This window comes from Stegodyphus dumicola, chromosome 1, assembly GCF_044657685.1.
Source record: "Stegodyphus dumicola isolate Sdum_Otavi_A_Nest chromosome 1, ASM4465768v1".
Taxonomy (NCBI): Eukaryota; Metazoa; Arthropoda; class Arachnida; order Araneae; family Eresidae; genus Stegodyphus; species Stegodyphus dumicola.
Genome location: NC_140768.1, coordinates 59443763 through 59465547, shown reverse-complemented (window position 1 = coordinate 59465547; position 21785 = coordinate 59443763). Strand labels below are relative to the sequence as shown.

The 21785-nt window shown below is 32.2% G+C and overlaps 1 protein-coding gene across 6 annotated transcripts in view; it reads right to left on the bottom strand.

The window, feature by feature from the left end:
- The window catches only part of LOC118187950 (glutamate receptor ionotropic, kainate 2-like), a 588918-nt gene that overhangs the window by 306513 nt on the left and 260620 nt on the right, over nt 1-21785 (bottom strand). For all 6 annotated transcript variants that reach the window (XM_085815148.1, XM_085815167.1, XM_035358255.2 and 3 more), the window contains exon 2: nt 9350-9511. In XM_085815148.1, coding sequence (XP_085671274.1) covers nt 9350-9511 — 162 coding nt within the window. The remainder of the gene's footprint in view (nt 1-9349; nt 9512-21785) is intronic.

Below are 21785 nucleotides of genomic sequence, written 5' to 3'. Positions count from 1 at the left end.
GGATGCTATAAATAATAAGAAAAACACGCAGTGAATTAATCTAAAACTCAGAATTTATATGGACTATATATTTAGATAGTAAAGCAATAAATGTTATTTTGAAATTTTAATTGTTGTGTTCGGAAAAAGTAAAACATAAAAGACATTTTTGCAAAATGTTATAAAAATGTGTTAAATTTGCTGAAAACTATGAAAATTAAATAACTTACAGACGTCGTTTCAACACGAGTCAGGAAGAATTAAAAAATAGTTTCTCCAAGTTGTTAATAAACAATTCTATCTTGCACATATTTTTCAGATAAATTTCTCTTTAAATGAAAGCTTATTGCATTTTAGAATACACTTTATCAAAAAATAATCGTAATGCATAATTTATTTGATTGTATCCTTTTAAACAAATAGAATTTAATATATATAGCAGCCCACCAGCAGCCGAGCGGTAAAAGCCGCTGAGCACTGGTAGTTCAGTGCGGGGTTCGTGTTTTGGCAAACGGGCTGGCTGCATGGGCTTTTCCGTTGTTTCCCCCATTCGTAATGTGGATGTGAGCCAGTTTCCCTTAAAAAAAGACACCACGGGGCATCACTTCCTTTGTAATGTCTAAGAGTGGAGCACGTAATAAGTAAAAAGAAAGTAAAAAAACATATACTTTAAATTAATATGCATCTATTCAGAAAGGAGAAAGTAGTTAAGATTAATTAATATTTTTTAAATAACAACAGAATTTTTAGCAAAAGTACCATTCTAAAACCGATAGAAGAAAAAGATTATTTTTTTTAAAATTTTGTATAAATTACTAATTTTTCTTTTAGATAATGCATAATACATGGCAATTTCATAATTTCGCTTAATTGCGTCTTAACTTTTTTTTGATACCATAAATTAAAAAATAAATAAAATATTATATTTACAATAATACTTTGAATTATTTATATTACTCTCAAAAAATTTATATTTGAAATCCGTAATGTTAGATCGTAAGCATCCTTGAGGCGACACAAGTTCATTGCATCTGAAATTAAATTTACAACTCAACTCTTGTTATTTTACGTGGAAGTAAAAGTTAAGTCAAAAATATTCCTAAAAGATCTAGAAGTCGAGTAAGTATCTTGGAAACATTTCCGCAGCTCTTGTCGAATATAAAAATTTTGAGTACTGAGTTAATTTAAAATTCATATTACCTTCTAGTTGTTTAAGAAGTTTGAGATTATTAAACTTTTCTAGGACTTTAAGTTGTCAGTAAAATGCAGTAACCATCGAGAGTTGTTGCTAGGGGCAACAAATGTTACCGAACACCTGTTGTTGGAGAAGAATTTCTATTTATTCTCTTTCGCAAGTCGGGAACATGGCAACTAAAATTTCCTACCTAAGCGGCTGCAAATTCATTTGAAATTTAAGCTTCAAAATTATTCACTGCATTTTCCCAAGATTTCTTTAAATTCTTTTGCTCTATTTATAAGATATACTAAGGTAAAACTCCCAACGATTCCCATGTATTTCTTTTGAAAACTCTAACAGAACTTTAACATGTTCATCACAAAATTTAAAAAAAAATATTGAGATCTAGGCAAAATTTGTACCCAAAGGAACAGAAATTAACTTTTGGAGGATGAAATAAAATCATAGTTTTCCACATGAAATTATTGCATTTAACAGGTATTTTAACGCGATAAATTATAGCAATTTTGTCGTTCATATGAAGATCCTGTATCTTGAATCTTCTTCGTGTAACTGCTTTTGAAGTTTTAAAAGGCTTTTGCCAATAATCATCAACTGATGCCTTAGGGCCTTAGTATAATAGTATAAATATTGATATAATAGAAAAATTGTACAGAAGGTTTAAAGCGCGAAAATGAAAGTTCTTGTCATATAAAAATGGATAAAAAAACATGTTAGAAAAACGAGAAGGAGAAATTCACAGTGTACACCATTGAACGACCGAGATGTTGCCGACAAAGTTTTGTTCTAAAACTACAGATGGAGGACAAAACAGTGCGAACACCTGTGAAAAAGTATGATGTATTTCACACCTGCAGTACATCCGCGCCACCTGCAACAGAAGACTGCCACCTAGTGAGCGTGAAGAGGAAGGTATCAGTCTCTCTACAGCAGTCACCTGCTTTGCATGCTTCGATCGAACTGTCTGTGAGAAGTTGAAATGTCAGACCTATCAGAGTTCCAAAGAGGAATGATACTTGGAGCGCGTTTAAGTGAAGCATCGGTTACGGAAACAGCAAACCTTGTGGGGTGTGCAAGGAATATGGTATCAGCCGTTATAACAGCGTACACGACGTCTTCAAAGCACAACAGTGACCGAAAATCAAAGCTGGCTGATAGGGATAGACGGGTTTTAAAGCGCATAGTAGCCCGAAAGCACAAGCAATTGTTATCCGAGATAACATCCGAAATGAACAGTCATCTCCAGGACCCCGTTTCAACAAAAACTGTCAAAAGGGAACTTCATGCTGCGAATATTTATGGCAGAGTGGCAATTCGTAAATCCTTGGTGACAGCAACTAATGTTTTCAAGCGACGCCAGTGGTGCAGAGATCACAAAGGCTGGCCCCCACAGCAGTGGCAGCAGGTAATATGGTCAGATGAATCGTCATTTCCCCCATTTCAGACATGGAGGTAGGAAGTAAGATGGAGTGGCCCTAAATAAATTTATCCCGTACCCTGCTCTGCAGCACCGGCGATCCCTACGTGGTGACCAAAACATTGGGTCATTTACCATTGAGTTCAATGGGATTTGACGCGTTCGGATGTAAATATTTTGTAATTACGTCGTAAATATGCATATAAATGTACATATTTTCTTTTTCTACAACACTTCAGAGTCCTAAGTATATGAAAACAACATATTTTTAAACAACATTTCATTCTGAACGGAATTAAATGCTATACTTTTCACAGGACAGTTTTCTCAGAATGGTTTAATTTGAATGAAATATTTTCACAAGTTTTCGCTAATTACATTCGAAAAAAAATTAAGGTAATTCGATTTTATTCGGTTAAGGTACAGAAATTAAGATCAAAGTTTATTGTATTATTAATATTAAAATTATGCATTATTTCTTTTCTATTTATAGAGTTTCTTCCTAAAATACTTTCTTAAATACGACATGATTTTTTGTCTTCTGAGGCATCTTTTAAATTGAAAAATGTAAGTCAATTTATAATTAATGCTCTATTCGGTTCATTTTAAATTAGAGAATTATTAGGAATTAGCGAAATACTTTAAATAGTACTTGACTTTCTCTGAACATTTCTGAAAGGGAATAAAATAAGTTTTTTTTAAAGTATTATTTAAAACTTGTAACTGAGTTATTATAATATGTAAGGGGAATAATTCTTTTAATTATACTTATCAGATTTTTTTTTACCCTTTATTTCAACAATACATATTCCAAAACTCTTTATTACGATCTTAAGTGCGCATCCCATAGCATTTGCTTTACAATACCTTTTAACAGATTGTAAAGTGCTCCAGTTAGCCATTCCTTGTCTATGAATGTTAGAAGCCAGCATAAAACTCGAATTTCCGAGAAAAAAAGACTTGCATGGGAAACATTTAACAATCTGGAATCAATAAGAGGACCATTCATGATCGGACCTTCTTTGGCAGTATATACAAATGTTTTCACCTCCGTCTATTACCCTATTTTTAAATTCTTAATAAGCTGTCTTGATGATGTAGCACGTTCACATGGTCACATCATCTTGACCGCACATGGTACTTCCGCCAAATTCGCAAACGTATCCCTCTTCTGTTCCACACATTTGTGTAAAACTGTACATAATTTTACACAAATGTTATATCTGAAAATTTTGTTGTTGTTTTAATACTTTTAACTTTGAACTTTAAATTTTACTGACTGTTGTGCCGGACAAACTAACTAAAATCAAATAATTCAAAACATTCATAAGAACATCGAAATTCTTATAAACATTAAAACAAATCTAATTCATAATAATCAAAAGATGAATCAAATAAACAATCGTATATCATATCTATCAGTCAATCGTATAGTGGTAGTACAATTTAATTTTTAGGTTTGCGTTGTGAGTAACCTATGCAAAAGGAAATATCAATAACTCCAAATTCAATTAAACTCCATGTTTCTTAAAAGCCTCCCGGCTCAAACAAATGGAGGGACATGACAGACCACAGTAAATTATGCACTAAATTGAACAAAAGAAACATAGTATATATAACTAAAACATTTATTAATTTCTAGAATATTCAAACATATGATAACTAGGGAAACTGATTAGTCCCCTACAATTTAACCTTAAGATGCAAATTAACATGTATATCATTTTAAATCTTATACTCATGTTAGGTGTACATTTTTTTTTACATTACATAACTCACTAGTTTAAATAGAAAAGACAAAAAGGAAAAATCACTCACAGGGCGAAGTTCATACATTAAACTCCTATACCATCATCGACTGATTACTATGGAGTGTTACTAGTTCAACAGATTGTCAACTCATTTTGTTGATCCTTCGAAGAAATCGGGAATGCCATCATCGACTGATTAATACGGAGTTCTAGATAGTTCAACAGATAGTCCAGCTGCTCTTAAACCAGGAACGCTACGCCTTCAACAAAATCAAGACTCAAGGAAAACACAGGTATCAAGATGCTTCTTTTAAATCAAGAACACTCCAATAAATTCAAGACCCACAGGAAAAAAATACTGGTATTAGGAAAAGGTAGGGAAATCCGGGACGAACACCTGTATTAAGGTAACCTCGAAAATGTCAAATTAAAGTTTTTGGGAAAATATAACGAAGAAGCAGCAAAGCTATATTTTGCATAAGCACTTATTCTCAACTCGAGCAAAATTCTCATCAGCTGAAAGCCGACAGGAATTCAAGTCCGCAGCCCGCTGGTACACGGCATTCGCGAGACCAAGACACGCAAGGGGTCAAGCCCCCGCCACTCGTTTTCTTCTCTTACTCTTCTTGAAACTCAGAATCAGAATGATCTCTAGCCTAGTGCAAGCACCCAGGAAATCTCGGTTTCTCCGCCTCTGTGAGTTCATAGGCTTTCAAAAAAATCATAAAATTAAATCTTACCAATCCCGGAATTTTATGTTATCTAAATTGAGAAAATGACACACCCATGACGAATCAAACACCAGAAAATCTGACAATGCAATTCGAAAAACATCTGCACACATAACGTGAGAAAAAAAATGAACCCCCCAACTAACAAGCGAAACTAAGTTTTACGAGCATCCAATTACCTAAGGTTAGTTTAACCCCCACTGTCTTGAAGTAAGAAAACTGCAACCTTAACAAAGCGATAGGAAGGCGATTTCCGTTTCACACGCATTAGCTAAAATGCGACAACACACACCCTACTGCCTCCACTGTTAGTAAAAAGGCCATAAAAACAATCAACCAGATGTGTTTCCTTGCAACCCTCTCTCGCCTTTGTTACAATTCCTACTCAAGAATAACGAGTTAAATAAAACCTTAAGAGCTTAAGATTACTTTTTTCCAGATTAAAATACACATGAATACAAATAAAAATATTAGAATAATAATAACTTGAAACACATATTAATAATTGAAATTCGCGACATAACACAAATGTGAGGTTCCAAATCAAGGGAAAGCTAACTTATTGGCATATCTGTGTGTATATTTATTGATTTTGACGAGGATTGCAGCATTTGATGGTAATTTTATTTTTAATTAACCCAAATAAGTAAAACATGTAAGCCCAAAGTGGTTATTTTTCAGATATATAAAATTAAAAAGATGAGTTTAAAATGAGCAGCAGTAAAGCCTCTCCTCTAAAAACTTTAAAAGGTACATGTTACAATAATATATGGATGTGAAAAAAATTTGTTTTATTTAAAACATTTTGGCGTTTGGAAAATAAAATAAAAGTAGCGAATACTCTATCAAGGGTATCGAAACACGTATACAATTTTAAATGTACCGTAAGGTATTTTTCATTCTTTAAGCATAACATTTTTCTTAAAATCTATATTTTTGTAGTTCAACAGCTTAGAATTTTATAAAACAAATTCATAATCAAAATCGCTGTTGTTAGTTATCGAAAAATAACCAAGATGTGATTTTTGCGTAAATGTCACTAAACTATACAAACTGCTATTATCCATCGCACTATGAATGTTTCTTTCATGCGAAAGTGTCCCTTTTTGGATTTGTATGGAACTGTCGTGTGTCGAAATACTATCAGAACCCTGTCAAGCGAGCTTCTGAATGTAAACAAAGAACACCCCATCTGGTGACCCAAGCTTTCAAGTAGTGCTTCACTTCTAGTGCTAGTTGGCCCCTCCTTCCTTTCCTACCTCCATGATTTCAGATGACCGGACGCGTTTATGTCTGGAGAACGCTCAAAGAAACGTTTCATCCTGACTGCCTCTTGCCGACTGTGAAGCATGGGGGTGGCGCCATTATGGTATGGGGTGCGATATTGTTAGCATAAATTTAGGTATTTTTCTTAATGAAACTCGAAAGGCATACGAAACGAACGTGCGCCAAGATATATATATTGGCAAGAGAAAGTAAAGTTCGTGTGCAATGCAGTATATTTGACTTTCGCCTTAGCTACATGGAGTGTATCACGGCCAAAGGTCTAATGCAGTTAGTACCTTCTCTTTCGGTACGGTGTCCAAAGTATGTTCCTGTTGCTGTTTCTCTTTTCTTTTATTGCCTAAAATAGGTAAGCCTGATATTTAGGACTGATGATGATTCTATGTAAGTTATCTCCTTTTCAATACCTCAGTGTTTTAATGTTTCTGAAGATTATTACTTTTTGTTATGCTTAAGTTAAGCAAAATTATCCTATTTTATTAAATAAAGATTTCGTAGTTAATTTTTTGACTTATGATTCTTTAATGAAAACTGTGCTTGAGGAAACATACTCATTACGCTTTCAGTGCTAATGCACAACCAACAGATATCTTCTTGGGCCACTTGTTATTCTGCATGGGAGGATCACATCCAATACTATCTAAGCATTCCAGGAGATCAAGTCCAGACTGTATTCCCTGGAGAGCGACCGCTTTTTCGAAAGGACAAGGCCCCTATACACACTGCTAGGTGTATTCAAAAATGGTTCGAAGAGCATGACGATGCAATTGAACATCTCGCTTGGCCCTCTCAGTCTCCGGACTTGAATATTATTGAAGATTTATAGGCATATTTGGAATCCAAACTTCGTTCCCGTTTTCCACCTCCATTCGGACTTTCGGAATTAGAGACCGCTCTGCAGGAGGAATGGCTTAATATTCATTAAAATATTGTTCATGTCCTTTATGCATCAACCCCACATCGCATTTAATTTTTACTTCAGTCAAAGCCCTATTAATAAAGATTTTCCATTATTTTACAGGTGTTCCTATTATTTTGTCCTCCATCTGTAGATGTTCCATAAGGCTACTGAGTACTCAGCCACGACCAGATATGCAAGTCTGTTTAGCTATATAAAACGCAGGTGCAAAAAATCAAAATAATAATGATGCATGATACAATAAAATAACTAAACATATTTCCTAGTACTAGAATGAATGAATTCAAAGCAACCGTTTCATAAAGGTATCATTGTGTTTGTATCAGATGAACGAAATTATGGAAATCGGTGACTATTAGCTAAAATTTTGATTTTGAAATCAGATTGGGGCTATTAGCGAAACGTAGATTTTTCAGAAAGGAATTATTTGCTTTGTAATTTGCTATTAAGTCAAAAAGGCCCAGTATTTCTACAGATCAATTTGTATATTTTTAACAGTATGAATTTGATGATGTGAACATCTATTTGGTCTATTTGGTTTAGTAGTTAAACTTTTAAATTATTAGCTGATTTGACAAGTGTGCATTATTGTTCGTAAATTAACGATTCCTTAGGATGAAATTTAAATTATTTTAACTTAACTGTTTAATTTACACGCTACATTGTTTGTTTAGCGTTTTGTTTTAATCTGTTTGCGGTTTAATTTAAACTTTTAGTTCTTGTCAATTTCGCTGTGAGTTTAATGCTCTTATGCTGGAGATACACATACTCAAACATACACATACACACGCATCAAACACATATATAAAACTGAAATGAATCTTTTAATCAGTACCATCTACGAACTGATTAACCTAAGTGTCTTAGAGTGCAAAACCTGAAAAATGAAATGTTTTTGTGTAATTTTAAACATTCTTAAGTGGTATCATTCGTTAGTAAATCGTTAACGCTGCCGCCAACTTCAGGACTTCAAATATTCATTTTACGCGTTCGCTGAATCGTTTTCTGTTCCCCTTAGATGTCTGATTAAGCACCTTCACAACTTGGCTATGATCCGCCTCAAAACGCTTCTGTGAGAATTTCAACACCTGTGAGCAGTATATTGTAGTCCCTTTGCCACCAGGCAAATTTGAATACTGATAAATATACAAACAGTGCGTGACTGATTTGAAAATGTAAACTTCTCTTCTCAGAAGGATTTATTAATTCATACAACTGCCTAATTATGTTAAGGAGATGTACATGCCAGCAAAGTTAATTAAGTTAATTAATGTAATCAAATTTATGATTGATTTAACGAAAGAATTTCCAATTAAACTTATCTAGGAGATTTTTAAGAGTAGTTACAATATTATACAAGCAGTAGAACTATGCAAGCCTAATTGGATATAATTAAAACATATCTAATTTATATTAAACCAGCACAGCAAGTATGGTATCTATTTTCTGTTAGGATTAACAAAATTGTCTAGTATTATATTATTTAAATTACGCCAGACGGAGAAAATACCTATTTAAAATTTTTCTATTTCAGTTAATGAATAATGAGAAATGTAATAGCAAATAATTTAATTTCTAAAGTCATATTAAAAAATCCTCATACAGTCTTATCAAAACTATAATATTTGAATTGCGCCGCTGTTAGGATTTTCGAAAGCAGAAGGCAAGAGTCAAACGAGCTTTTAGGAAAGCTGTCTTATCTGATAATATTATATATCACATCATTGACTATGTGGGATTATCAGTAAATATTTTAAGAATTTATCAAAAAGTAATGATTTGCATATCCTATGAATTTCGCATAAAAGGTAATTATGACATAAATGATCAAATCCAGAATAAAACATACATCCTAAATTTAATGTGGAGTAACTACTTAAAATAGTGGATTTATAAAGAATATGTAACATTTCACTGGCAATACGAAATAATTAAAAAAGGAAAATAATTAATGAAATGTTGATGAGGACTGAGAAAAGCAATTAAGCCAGGATATGTTTTCTATTCAAACTTTTTGAATGCTAACTTTTGTACAGCTTAAAAGAATTCGACTAAATAGCATGCACTTACCTTTCTTTGCAGCATGAAAACTGTCGTCCTTAGGTGTGTGCTGTATGTCGTATACGAGAGTTGTGTTTGCTAGGAGTGTCTTATCATTGTTAATTCTGTGTACTGAATACTTGAAAGCAAGCTCAGATGGACTGTCTTTCTGGTCTTCGGTAAAAAGAGCACCTACAATAAAACAGACATTGCAATTGAATTACTCATCAAATGAAAATTTAATATTAGAACAAAGAAGTGTAATCATTTCAAAAATTCGCTTTAGTTATTTTTTAAACTATAAACGTTTTCTGTTGCGCATACAAATTTTATTATGTCAAATTACACCAAGCAATAGACTAGTAGGTGATCTTTATAAGTCAATGCAATACTGATAACTTCAATTGTGTAAATTTTTTTCAGTCATATTACAATTTTGAGATGAATCATACTTCTACATATGGGTTTTAAAATGATTTTATCACATTTTCTTAATGATCGGTTGTGTTAAAATTATAAAGGAATATTTGGTGGTAATTATATATTTTGCTCATATGTATCCGTACATAATCATGATTACAGAATACGAATTTGATATTTTTAAGTTTCTTTTCTCGTTTTGCATACTGTTGATGCAATTTTTCTTATGCGGTTTAGTTTTCGGAAAAAATATTTTAGGTATTGTATTTCTTAATTAATTTTAAAAAGCTATAGTTTCGCTCTTCTGTCCGAAAAAAAGATCATGAGTACAATCATATTTCATAGATTCAAAAATCCCACAAAAATTAGCTATGCCTGCCATTTCCTTTGTATGTCTGAATCAACAAGTCGTACAATTCTGGCAGACATGGACAATAATTATTAATGCATTTTGGACATAAGTTATGCCATTGATGTGAGGATTATGTCCACTAGCTGATCAAGATAAGAATCATTTATATGCCTTTAAAATGCGCTGTAAAATTCGTTTTCAAGGCTCATTTATAATTTTTTCTCAGTAATAGCAGTTTCAGGAGTAGTAATAAAAGTTTCTCAGTAGATTGATCAATTAGTGATAAGGAAGAAGAGTTGATAAATATTAATATAACATCTTAATGGTTCCAAATTTTAACTTAAATTTGCTTTGATAATTTTATAGATTTATTAGGTTTTTCAAATCCATAAAATATTTAAGATCAACTGTGCGCTTGCCGAGATTCGAACTATGTACATTCCAAAGCCAGATTTATGTACTACGCTTTTAGATCACGAAACGGCTAAAGGAGAATGCAGTAATTCCTTATGTTCCTGCCATTTAAAGAAAGGGCGGCTGAGTAGAGGCACGAGACCCAGTCGCCTAAATCCAGTGATGACGAACAGGCGTCCGCTAGAGTTTTCTTTGTAATAATTCTTTATATATTTACCTTTAGTTAACTTACTAAAATTTGTATTTTTCTTTTACATTGTTAAGAATGGACATTCATAACAATGTAAGTCATGAGTAATTACATATACGGTTTCTTTTTATAAAGACAGATTTTATGTTTATCCTATTGGTGTATGTTACTCTAAGCTTTTGAGTATTGAAGTTATACCGAAGTAGTTGGAAATTTCCATTGTATATGCATTTCTATCTAACGTCATTATTCATTGTGAAACGTAGGTAAACATGCTTGTTGTAGAAAAGAATATATTTATAAAATAAAAAATAAAAAAATCCTATAGGAATAAAATTCTGATATACGCTGGGTAGAACTTTGAAACACTTTCACATCGCCTTCGTTTACTGCAACATTTTCCATCCATAAAAAAATAGAAACTCCTCTTTTCAAAAGCTGACAGCGAGATATAGACATTGTTTAGTGCAGTGTTAACATTTCCACTGCCGGTGTCTTGAAGGAGTGCTTCGCATTTTAACGATGAATCTTGACAGAAACCGCCGATCCAAAGAGCTTCTGAAAATCTCTCTCGCGCTGACGCAAATGAGAGAAGTCAGCGTTTCTATGCATTTCAAACATTATACGAATCTACTCTCACCTTTGGGGCACGAACACTCTCTGAAATCAGTGTCTACATTTATTCTAAAAGTCAAGGCTTTAGGCTTTTAAAATGCTGAAAGGAAATCCGCAATGGCATGGGAAAGAGGTAATCACAAATGAGAGCAGGAGAATTCGATATCATAGTGAATAACGATAACTTCTTCTTGTTGCTATACTTAGAATGGTATGAATGCTCGTTAATATGCATATCCATTCTCAGATCGCTCGCTAAATTCTGCCCATAAAAATGCAGCCATCGGGAAGTTCAAAATAATCTAGTTTATTCCAAATGTTAGGAAAAGTGATCGTTATAGGCTTTCTTTAAAATTTTTTGTGACTTTCCTCTGTTAATTACTTATGAAGAAGCCTATTTTGCATCTTCTTATTATCTTGAGTGTTATTGATGTATATTGCATGTACTCGTGCAATTAAGCAACTGATATTTTACTAAAGAACTAGAAAAAAATGTTCTAGATAAAATGTACGAAGGTTTCAAATTTTATAAAAATTCAATAAATTGGCTAATTTATTATTATTTTTCCATAGTTCAGCTCAAATCAGAATCCGGAAATTTATAATTAACTGGCAAGGGCCGATCTCAGAAGAGAAGTGCCTTCGTGGAGGTTTTTTTCACTTTCTCACTTTTTTGTACTCACTTAATACGTCGGAAAAATGACGAAACGAAGGCTACTTGCAGTGTTTAAAACCTCAGTAAAACAATAATAGTCAACGATCTTAACTACTCTGCTGCTGGTTGGCCACAAAATACAAACTTATTCAAAAGCACTAAAATAAAATAGCAATACTGAAAACATAATTAATCTGCACCAAGCAAATACCACACAAATTTGTTTTTCGCCGTTTTCGTTTAAGTGCATTGTTTTGTTTGTTTCATATGAAGAAATATAATAAAAAACCCATAATCCAATATTTTCCTACAGCGACACATTTTTAAGGGAAGTTTTGAAAGGACGACTTCTAGAATCGAGTGTGTTTTCGTAGTACAGATAAAATACTAAATAAAAAAGCAATTTATTTTATTTCTATGAATTTCCATTTGAAAATAAATTAATTTATTAAGCATTAATTTTCAGTAAACGTAAAAATTTCCATTGATGTCAATTCATCTGCGGAGATATATATTCTTGCTGCTTATGTTAGCAAGTATATTTTTTTATCATATATGATGCGATAACACTAGCAAAATAAAACACATACACTTATATAAAATTCTACAGTATTTGCTGTATATTCAATATTTAGTCGCGAACACGAACGAATAAAAATTGAAGATTTATCAGCAGCTGTTCAAAGTAAGCTAGCAGCTGCCCATTAGCAGCTGTTCAAAATAAGGTTATAAATATAGTTTGGATTATAATTCGAATTTTTCTTTTCAACGAAATTCAACTTGCGTATTTCACGTCTCGAAATCGCGACTTGGGATATATTTTAGATTTATATATAGCTTTGTTCTTATATAGTTATTTTGAAACAAAATCGGACGTCTTAGGAAATGAATGCCAATTTTTTTCCATATTTCTATTCTACAACTCAAGTTATGCCAAACTGCCAAGTTTTGCAAAAATCGCAAGTTTTTAAAACATTAGCTCTCAAAATTTTAGCTCCTCAGTGTTAATTGTATTTGATATATATTTATTAATATCTCCTATTTTATTAAACATATTTGATTCTTCCTTTCACATTTTGAAATTTAGGTTCATTCCAAATAAATTCGTCTATTCTTTATGATTTACTTTTAAAATTGGTATTTTAAAATAATTTTTATAAATTTTTCGATACAATTTTTGAATTATAATTTATAAATTTTTTACCATTATCTTAAAGTAGATGTAGTTCTATGTATACCTGCAAAAAATTAGATTTTTTTATTCAAAATTTCCTACGTGAATTTACAGATTGGCGCGTTTTGAAATTTAGCATATTTGTTATAAGCGATAATAACGCCAAGTATATTTTACGATCTTTGTAAAAATTATTTGAAAGTTTGCACGGTGACGTTTTTTCCGCTCGTTTACAATGAAAAATAGAAAAGGAAAATAAGTTGCTATAAGTTAAGAAGTTCGCCAAGTAAATTATTCTGGGCGAAAACTGAAAAAAATACGCCAAGATAAATTTTTGAATTTCTCACCAAATTTTACAAAATGTAATATTTAGACATAATTTGAGTCGTAGAATCAAAATTTGGAAAAAAACATTGGCATGTCATTTCAGAAAATGTACGATTTTGGGTCAAAATATCTATGTTAGAATGATGCTATGTACAAATATAATCTGGCCCAGTAGAAAGGGAAATATAAAACTGTTCCATTTTTCTCGCAGTGTACATAGTGTATGAATGATAGGAGGGATTATGCACTAGTGACTTATTAATTAAGCTCTGCCTATAAGATAAATGAGACACAGTAAAGGCCGTTATTTAAGGATACGATTTTGTATAGCTTATAAATATTGAGTCATCTCTGATACCCATGGTCCTAAAATAAAAAATCTGATGTATACAACCACATGACTTCCTTGTACGGAATATTAAATTAGGCGCATTTTTTTTTTACATTTCATTTAAACTTATTGGATTGAATGAAATCTAGTTCGCCGACAGCGCATGAACCACAATAGAATAAATGCATTCTTAAAACTTCACGCTATTTGTTTACCATAGCGACCCTCTGGCGCTAGGTTCACTTAACAGTATTATATTTCGTTCATATTATAACTCAGAATGCACAGAATTTATATCATTTAAATAATTATCTAATCGTTGGCATATGTTCTATTCAAATACTATAATAAAGCTAGAACGATGTATAAAAGAAATTAAGCAAGCAAAACTAAAAAAAAAAAAAAAAAAAAAAAAAAAAAAAAAGCAGTTTTTCACAGACGATTGAGTATTTCTCATTCAATTAATTCAGTTCTCAATTCGCGAAAAGGCAAAAATACATAAAAACTCAAAATATCTGTATTAAAACTTACGAAGTAAATCTTAAACAATTATTTTCTCGAAAAAATTCCAGAAGGGATTAAGCATGATTTAATCGCAATAATAAATGAAGGCGTTATCTTTGTTGTTGCGAAGCTAAGTTTTTCTAGATTGGCAACAAATACACTATCCTGCTGTTTCAAATGTAAACAAGCAATGACCGCCATCAAAAAAATTATTAGGCTTAGCGGCACTTAAACAACTTTAAAATTGTTGATAATTCTAAAAATATTGCATATAGACTTACTAAATTCATAACACCCTTAACCGGAAGATAAGAACAACATAATTCATTTATTTTTAAAGCAAAACGTGTACTATTTACAAACATATAAGAGTAAAAAAACTGAGATCGCTGAGACGGGTAACAGAGTGGATTATATATAAATATATTTATATACGTTTGGTGCGTCCGATTGCAACCAAAATACGAGGTGTACATCTGCATGTTATAGCAGTCCTATATACAAAATTTCAACGTTCTGAGGCTACTCGTTTTTGAGTTATGCGAGATACGTATATACATACGTTCGTACAGACGCCACGAAAAATTCTCTTCAGAATTCATTTTAAAGCAGTTTTTTTATTTTTTTTTTTGGGGGGGAAAGGGTATTTTATTCTTTCCTTATGTACAGATATCACGCAAAAACATCGTTAAATCGCATTCGATAGCGGACAAAATGGATATTTTCGTTGAAATATGCTGCCTGAAACCTTTCGAGATTACAATACTTCCTTTTTACATCGTACAAGGAAGTAAAAATGGCAGGTTTTTCAGGTCTATAGATCCGAATAATCATTCATGCTAAAAGAAAATCTTTCAAAATGTCAAATATAAGAGTTTCGTACCGGAGACGTAGCTGGGAACAATGCTTCATTCTACATAAATATTCATAAGTTCAATACTTGACATTCTTCAAGATTAAGGATGTTGATATTTCGTAAAAGTAATATAAAAAATTTTAGTTTCAGTGTTTTTTTATACTGTGTAATGTAAACTAACTCATAAGCAATTTTTAAACGTTAACGGGTTTTGGGCTGCCCAGATTATTATACTCCATAAATCCCATTTTGTATTTGAACTCTCTCAGATAACGTTCCAAAAAAAAAAAAAAAAAACGAATTCCGTTTACTGTAATGGCAACCATTAAATTTTATATGAGGGAACTAATTTAATTGATTCTGAATTCTTTTTACTAAAGCTGTCGTAAAAACATGGTCCTGCGTGTAATTGAAAGAACATGACTTCTCATAATCAGAATTCAACTTAAAAGCTAACTTGTGATTTGTAAGTCAAAATGGCTGATCTGATGGCTTAACGTAATTAACAGTGTCTGCATTTTTTCGATTTAATTAGCAAATGACTTTTTTCAGAATTTAAAATTTCAGTCCTCTTTCCCAGCAGACTAATTTCACTTTGTGTTTTTCTATTAATGACGACACGTTAATTTCCTTAAGATCTTATCTTTTACAATAATCGTTAACATAGTGAAAATTTAAGAAAGTGTTTTAACTTTATCATTAATTTCCACCGCTGCAAATTAATGAAAATTATAATGGTAATTTAGTACATTGATTAAACTTACGTAGCGAAGTGTATGAAAATTAAGGATTTTAACCCATTTTTAACTCTTTGCGAGTTGTTATATTTCTATAATTATTACAAAATAAGCTTTCAGAGTTTCACGTTAAATACTTTTTTTCTTCAGATAGTTCACTTAATGTTGAAAGTAAACTTTTAAATGTCATTTTTAATCGAAGATTTTCCAGTTTAATATATCTTACGTTTTCAAGAAAATAATCTAGTTTAAGTTCAATTTTTGAAATATAGTAACTAGGAATTCAAATGGTCAAAATGCATGCATATGCGTACTGCACAGATAAATTGCCAAAATAAATAAATAAAAAGAATATAATAAAAAAAACTGAAAAGTTTCAGATTTTAACGCTCGTTCTAAAGGCTTTGTTAAAGTTTTTTACTCTCTGACTGAGCTCGCTGTCTACCAGGCTGCTGTTACAGTCACTCCTACTAACCCACTTTCTTTTTGTCTTTTTAGCTTTATTATTAAGTATCACTTTCTTCGCACGAACGCCATATACAATTCAACAGAAAATTGCAAAATTTTAAAAACAGCAGTATACGTTTAGAATTTCCGATACTGCGTTAAGTGTTGGTATACATTTTTCTGTTTTTTTTTTTTAATCAGACTTTTCTCAGTTCATCATATTAATTTCCAGTTTTCTTACTAAGATGGTTTTACAAAAATATTTTTTGTCTTTTTATTATTAACGTTTTGAGTGTTTAGTTCATTTAAAAAATATCACGTTCTTGGTGCTTAAACCACGTAAAATTCGATTCCACAGCAAAGTCACAAAATATTTTAAAACAACGTATCTTAGAAGTTCTGATAAACAATCTTTCGCGCTGGAGAATTTTTTTCCGTACAGTGTTTCTACTACTTGTTTCGTAATCTTTGAGTCTGCTAATCAAAAATTCCTTAACGTTTTACAAAATAAGAAATACGAAATAAGAAAATAATAAATTCGAAATTCAAAATTCAAGCTTGCAGGTGTCCATTTTCGGAGGGAGAGAGGATTACGTAATTCAAAATTCCATCGCTCTAGGCTCCGCAGTTTTTTCATAAAGTTAAAACATGCCCACATTAATGCAGATTCTTCGTTATTTAATTTCTTTATTATAGCACAGGGCAATAATATTTGGTGGCATCAATTTGAAAAGCGATACTCTATTTAAAGTAATTCAGCGCAAAATGCAGTTTAGAAACTAATATCCCATTCAGGTCTAATACTTTTGGGCTAATAAATAATGAAAGAAATTCGAAAGTTCAAAATTCGGGCTTCCAGGTGCACATATTCGGGTAAAGAACTACATTATTCAAATATTTGATGCCTCTAGTTAATATCATCTTTCCATACGGAAAAAATATTGCTCTAGGATTTGCATTTCTAATGAGGTATTTAAAGTTAATTTTTTCTTCTTTCATATTTGCTGCATTATACATTTGACTTTTTCATATCTTGAGAGACAATGGCCACATTTTTGCCTTCAAATTCTTTTATATAAATGACGATCTCTGTTGTCATTAGCTTGGAAAACGTCTAGGGGTTTTCACTGTTTTCAGTTACTCCATAAACAGCTTCAAGATCGAAAGAGGAATTTATGTTACTCCTTAAATTTTTAAGAAGATTTTAAATGTGTATTTATTAAAGAATCTCTTTTTATTTATGTTGTTGACTAGCTAGTTGTGTATCATAAATTATTAAACAATAATTATAATGGCGTGCGAAAGTTAAAATAGCCTAGAAGGGCTATTAGTCTCGAAACGGCATTTAGCGTTGAATTACTTTTCAAATTGTTGCCACCAAATATTATCGCTTCGTATTATATTTAATGAAATTGAATAATGAAGAAGCTGTAGGAATGTATGTATTTTTCTCGCATTGCGAAAACACATGGCCCACCAGCGACCAAGTCGCTGAGCACTGGTGTTCCGACCTGGGTTCGATCCCGATGCAAACGAGCTAGCTGCATGGGCGCTTTCATAGTTTTCCAAATGCGTAACGCGTATATAAACCAGTTTCCCTAAAGTCCTCCACGAAGGCATCCGTCCTCTTAGGCAGATTGTCCTCGTGTTCTTTGCCGTATTCTCAATAAACCCAACCAATGTGAAAAAACAATGGTAACCATAGCCATCAAATTTTGAGTAACGTAATCCTCCAGATGAATATGAATTTTGGAATTTGTTTTATTATCTATTTCATATTTTGTTATACTTTAGCGATTTTTTTATTAAGAAATCAACGATGTCAATGCTAACAATGACAACACTGTACGCAAGAAAACAGTTTTTTATTTCCAGCGCTTTGGGACTGTCTATCGGAAATTCTAAAGATATGCTATTTTTAACATTTTTACCCCAAAGGGACATTAACACAAATGCTCTCGAAACGACTATGTGTGTAAATGAAAACAACGGCCCTTTGGGCCTAATATAATATCTGAAAGCTTTCAGATTTTATTTGTTAAAAATAATTCTTAATTTACTGTTTCTCCTCTAATGTCGGACTCATAACAAATTCTGAATATCTACATGACTGTCAACAATTAATTATTATTGTAAATGATTGCAGATAATGTCAGATGCGTGTTTTAGTCTCTTGACAAACTTTAGTATACAAAATTATTTTTCTCTATCAGTGTCCACCAATGGTCAAATGCATGAGTCCACTGAATTATAACTGCTCAACCTACCGAGCATTTCAACGATGCTGGCTCCATATGATTGTCGTGTGTTCTCCCACGGTTGAAGGAATCAGTTTCTTCCAGAAGGTTGCACACGAAGTTATTCTTTTCTCAGGATTAAATTCTTAATGCATTGTAATAAATATATAATATGTATGTAATAATCGTACTTTTTGATGAAAGATGAAAACAATGCACTTTTAGTCATGGCCGGAAAACTGCTATGTAGATGACTGGACATTACGTCATAGTGGATGATTGCATGGAATTTGTAGAAGTACGAGCAGTTTGGTCATTTATTCTTGAATGACGAATTTCTTACATAACTGTAGAAGACTAGGGTTGTTAAACGCGCCCAATAATTTTAGATATGCAATTGCATTTTACATAGTGACGAATAGCTACCACAGGCTGAGCGACAAGCTGTCAGCAAGCAGGCGAAGAGGTAAAAGAAAGAGAAACTACGAAGTTATTAACTATTTATATAAGATAGGTGTACAAAGTACATCCAAACTGCGATTGGTTAAATTTTGGGTTTCAGTTCTATTTACATCATCAGAATTAGATTTTTCTGAAAATGAGGCAGTGCAAAGAGAGGTTTTCATTTTTAGAATTTTGAAAGGAAATTTATGTTGCTAATTTAATCTTTTACATATTCTTTATTATACTTGCATGTATTTTAACAAATGATACGTAAATTGGAATTAAACTATAATCAGTACATCAGTACAGTTCCATAGATAAAATTTTTGCGTGAAGCATACTTTGAGCAACTGCATCTTTCCTGTATTAATTTTTCAAATTATGTCTTTTTAGATTTTCTTTCCTTTTCTCAGCCAACGAGGCGACATGCTGACATGGGAAATATCTCATCAGCTGGTTATACCTTTGTTATTGTTCAAAATTACTTCATGAGAATTGCAAAGATTAGAAACTGTAGCGCGGCGCCTCTTTTTCGATGCGGTTCAGGCCTCGTCCGCCGGCCTCGTTACTCGATATTTAAAATCCATGTAATTTTCTTTCCAGGTGGAACTTATGAAAGGAATATAAGTATAGGCTAGGTGTAATAATAAATGAAAGTGTTAATTAAAATAAACATACTCGATAATTTTAACTAAACCAAGTCTGCCTGAAAGACTATTATGATATTCATTTTGATGTACCAGAAAAATAATGAATGTCACGCTGTCCATTATAAGTAGGCAAATGAAAGAACAGTTTTAAGACAGAAAAGAAAATTTGATGGCCACGTACTCTCCTCTCCAGTCGCATTTTAAGTGTGGAAGAATGTTAGGAATCTTCTCCTTCCTTGCGACTTCCTTTTGAGGTGTTATTGGAAATCTCCTCCACCTTACCATCAGAATATATCTAGTTTGACTTCTGGAGGAAGCACTGCTAATTGTTTGCTCATTTTGCATGTTTCCTGTTTTGAAATAAGATTTTATTTCATCTTTTGGCTACGAAGCTTCTGACAATGTTTTTAACTAACATCTACGAAATATCTACAAAGTTTTTAACTACAAGGACGTAACTTTAAGTCTTTTTTAAACTGCAACGTTATTGTAGAATTTTAATAAACATTTAACTATCACTTATTACATTTTTAAACCGACTGAATCAAAAGACTGCTACTCAATAATTTTAATGGGTGTGTGTGCTATTCATAACTCTCTCTTTCTCAGTTTCATAATTTCAATTTGGGCCCACCAGCGGCCGAGCGGTAAAATCGCTGAACACTGGTAGTTCGGTCCGAGGTTCGAATCCCGCGAACGGGCTGGCTGCATGGGTGTTTTCGTGGTTTTTCCCATGTGTAACGTATATACGAGCCAGTTTCCCTTAGAAAGTACTCCACGAAGGCGTCTCTACCCTTAGGCAGATAGCCCTCGAGGCTTTGCCATAATCCACACACACACACACATAATTTCAATTTGTGAAACACTACAAAATTGTAAAACATTCTGAGCTAACATTCTGAACATTAGTATTAATTCCAGAATACCGTTTAAAGTGAGAAATTAAATGGGAGAAAAAAATTAGCAGTTAAATAAAGTAAGACTCTATAATTTTAAAAGTAAATTTATTTCAAGGCAAAATAAGTTTTAGATTTAAATACTGCACTTGTATTTTCCTGTTTGGAAGGATTGCTGCAAATATTATTTTACGCTGTTATGAATACAAACTTCAGGTAAATGTTACGAAATCCATAAATGAATCATTTTAAAATACGAGAGAGTAAATACATTAAACCACATTTAATTACCTCTATTAAGAAAGTTCAAAACATATTCTATATTCTTTCTGATTAATGGGTAACTAAAGTATTAGTTAAGAAAATTGGAGATGAATCCTTTTTTTTTTTCTAAAAATTTTGAAATTAATTAGAAATATATAGGAAACCGTCGAAATAATCTCATTTATTCATACTTAATTAAATATCTAACGTTGCTTATTTCAACTTCATTTCACTAATTGCAGCACATTACGGCATCGCAAGATTTGCATAATTCAGTCCGGCACATTTAGCCAATTACCTTTAAACAATTTTAAAAGTAAAATAATAAAAATTTAACTTTTGTGAGAATGAAATTTCCAGTTTACACTTCCATGTTATTTACTTTCTCTTTTCTGAGTAAAGACTATATTTACTATACTATATTTTCTTGAATATCCAAGCATAGATCCATAAGAGATAACATACTACAAATTTCATTCATTCATCTAAATAGCGAAGATAAATTTCTGCTCCGATTCGCTTCGACGTTCAAACTGACGGTACTTCCAATTATTTTAAACTGTGAACCAGTAGATTTCAGGTATTCATATCCGAACTGATTTCCAGTTTTCAGATAGACTTAGCTTTTCATATTTCTTACTGCAATATTATTATATCGATATTTCAAGTCTGATCGCGAAGCGACAAAGCGAACCACTAATTAATACTTCTAAATTCATTCATTGCAAACAGGTAATTAAAACTGCTGAAAATGTAAAATTATGATCTCATTCAATATTGCTGTTGCCTTTATAGAATGAGCAGAGTTTTTACTCTTGGACGAGCTTGAACAGCCTGTCTACTAACTGATTCCCTTCTTAAGAATAAGTTTCAATTTCTTGATATGGTACCTTAAGGGATATTCAGGTCTTGGCTGGCAGTCATTTGGGTTTGCCCCTATCATTGAACTTATC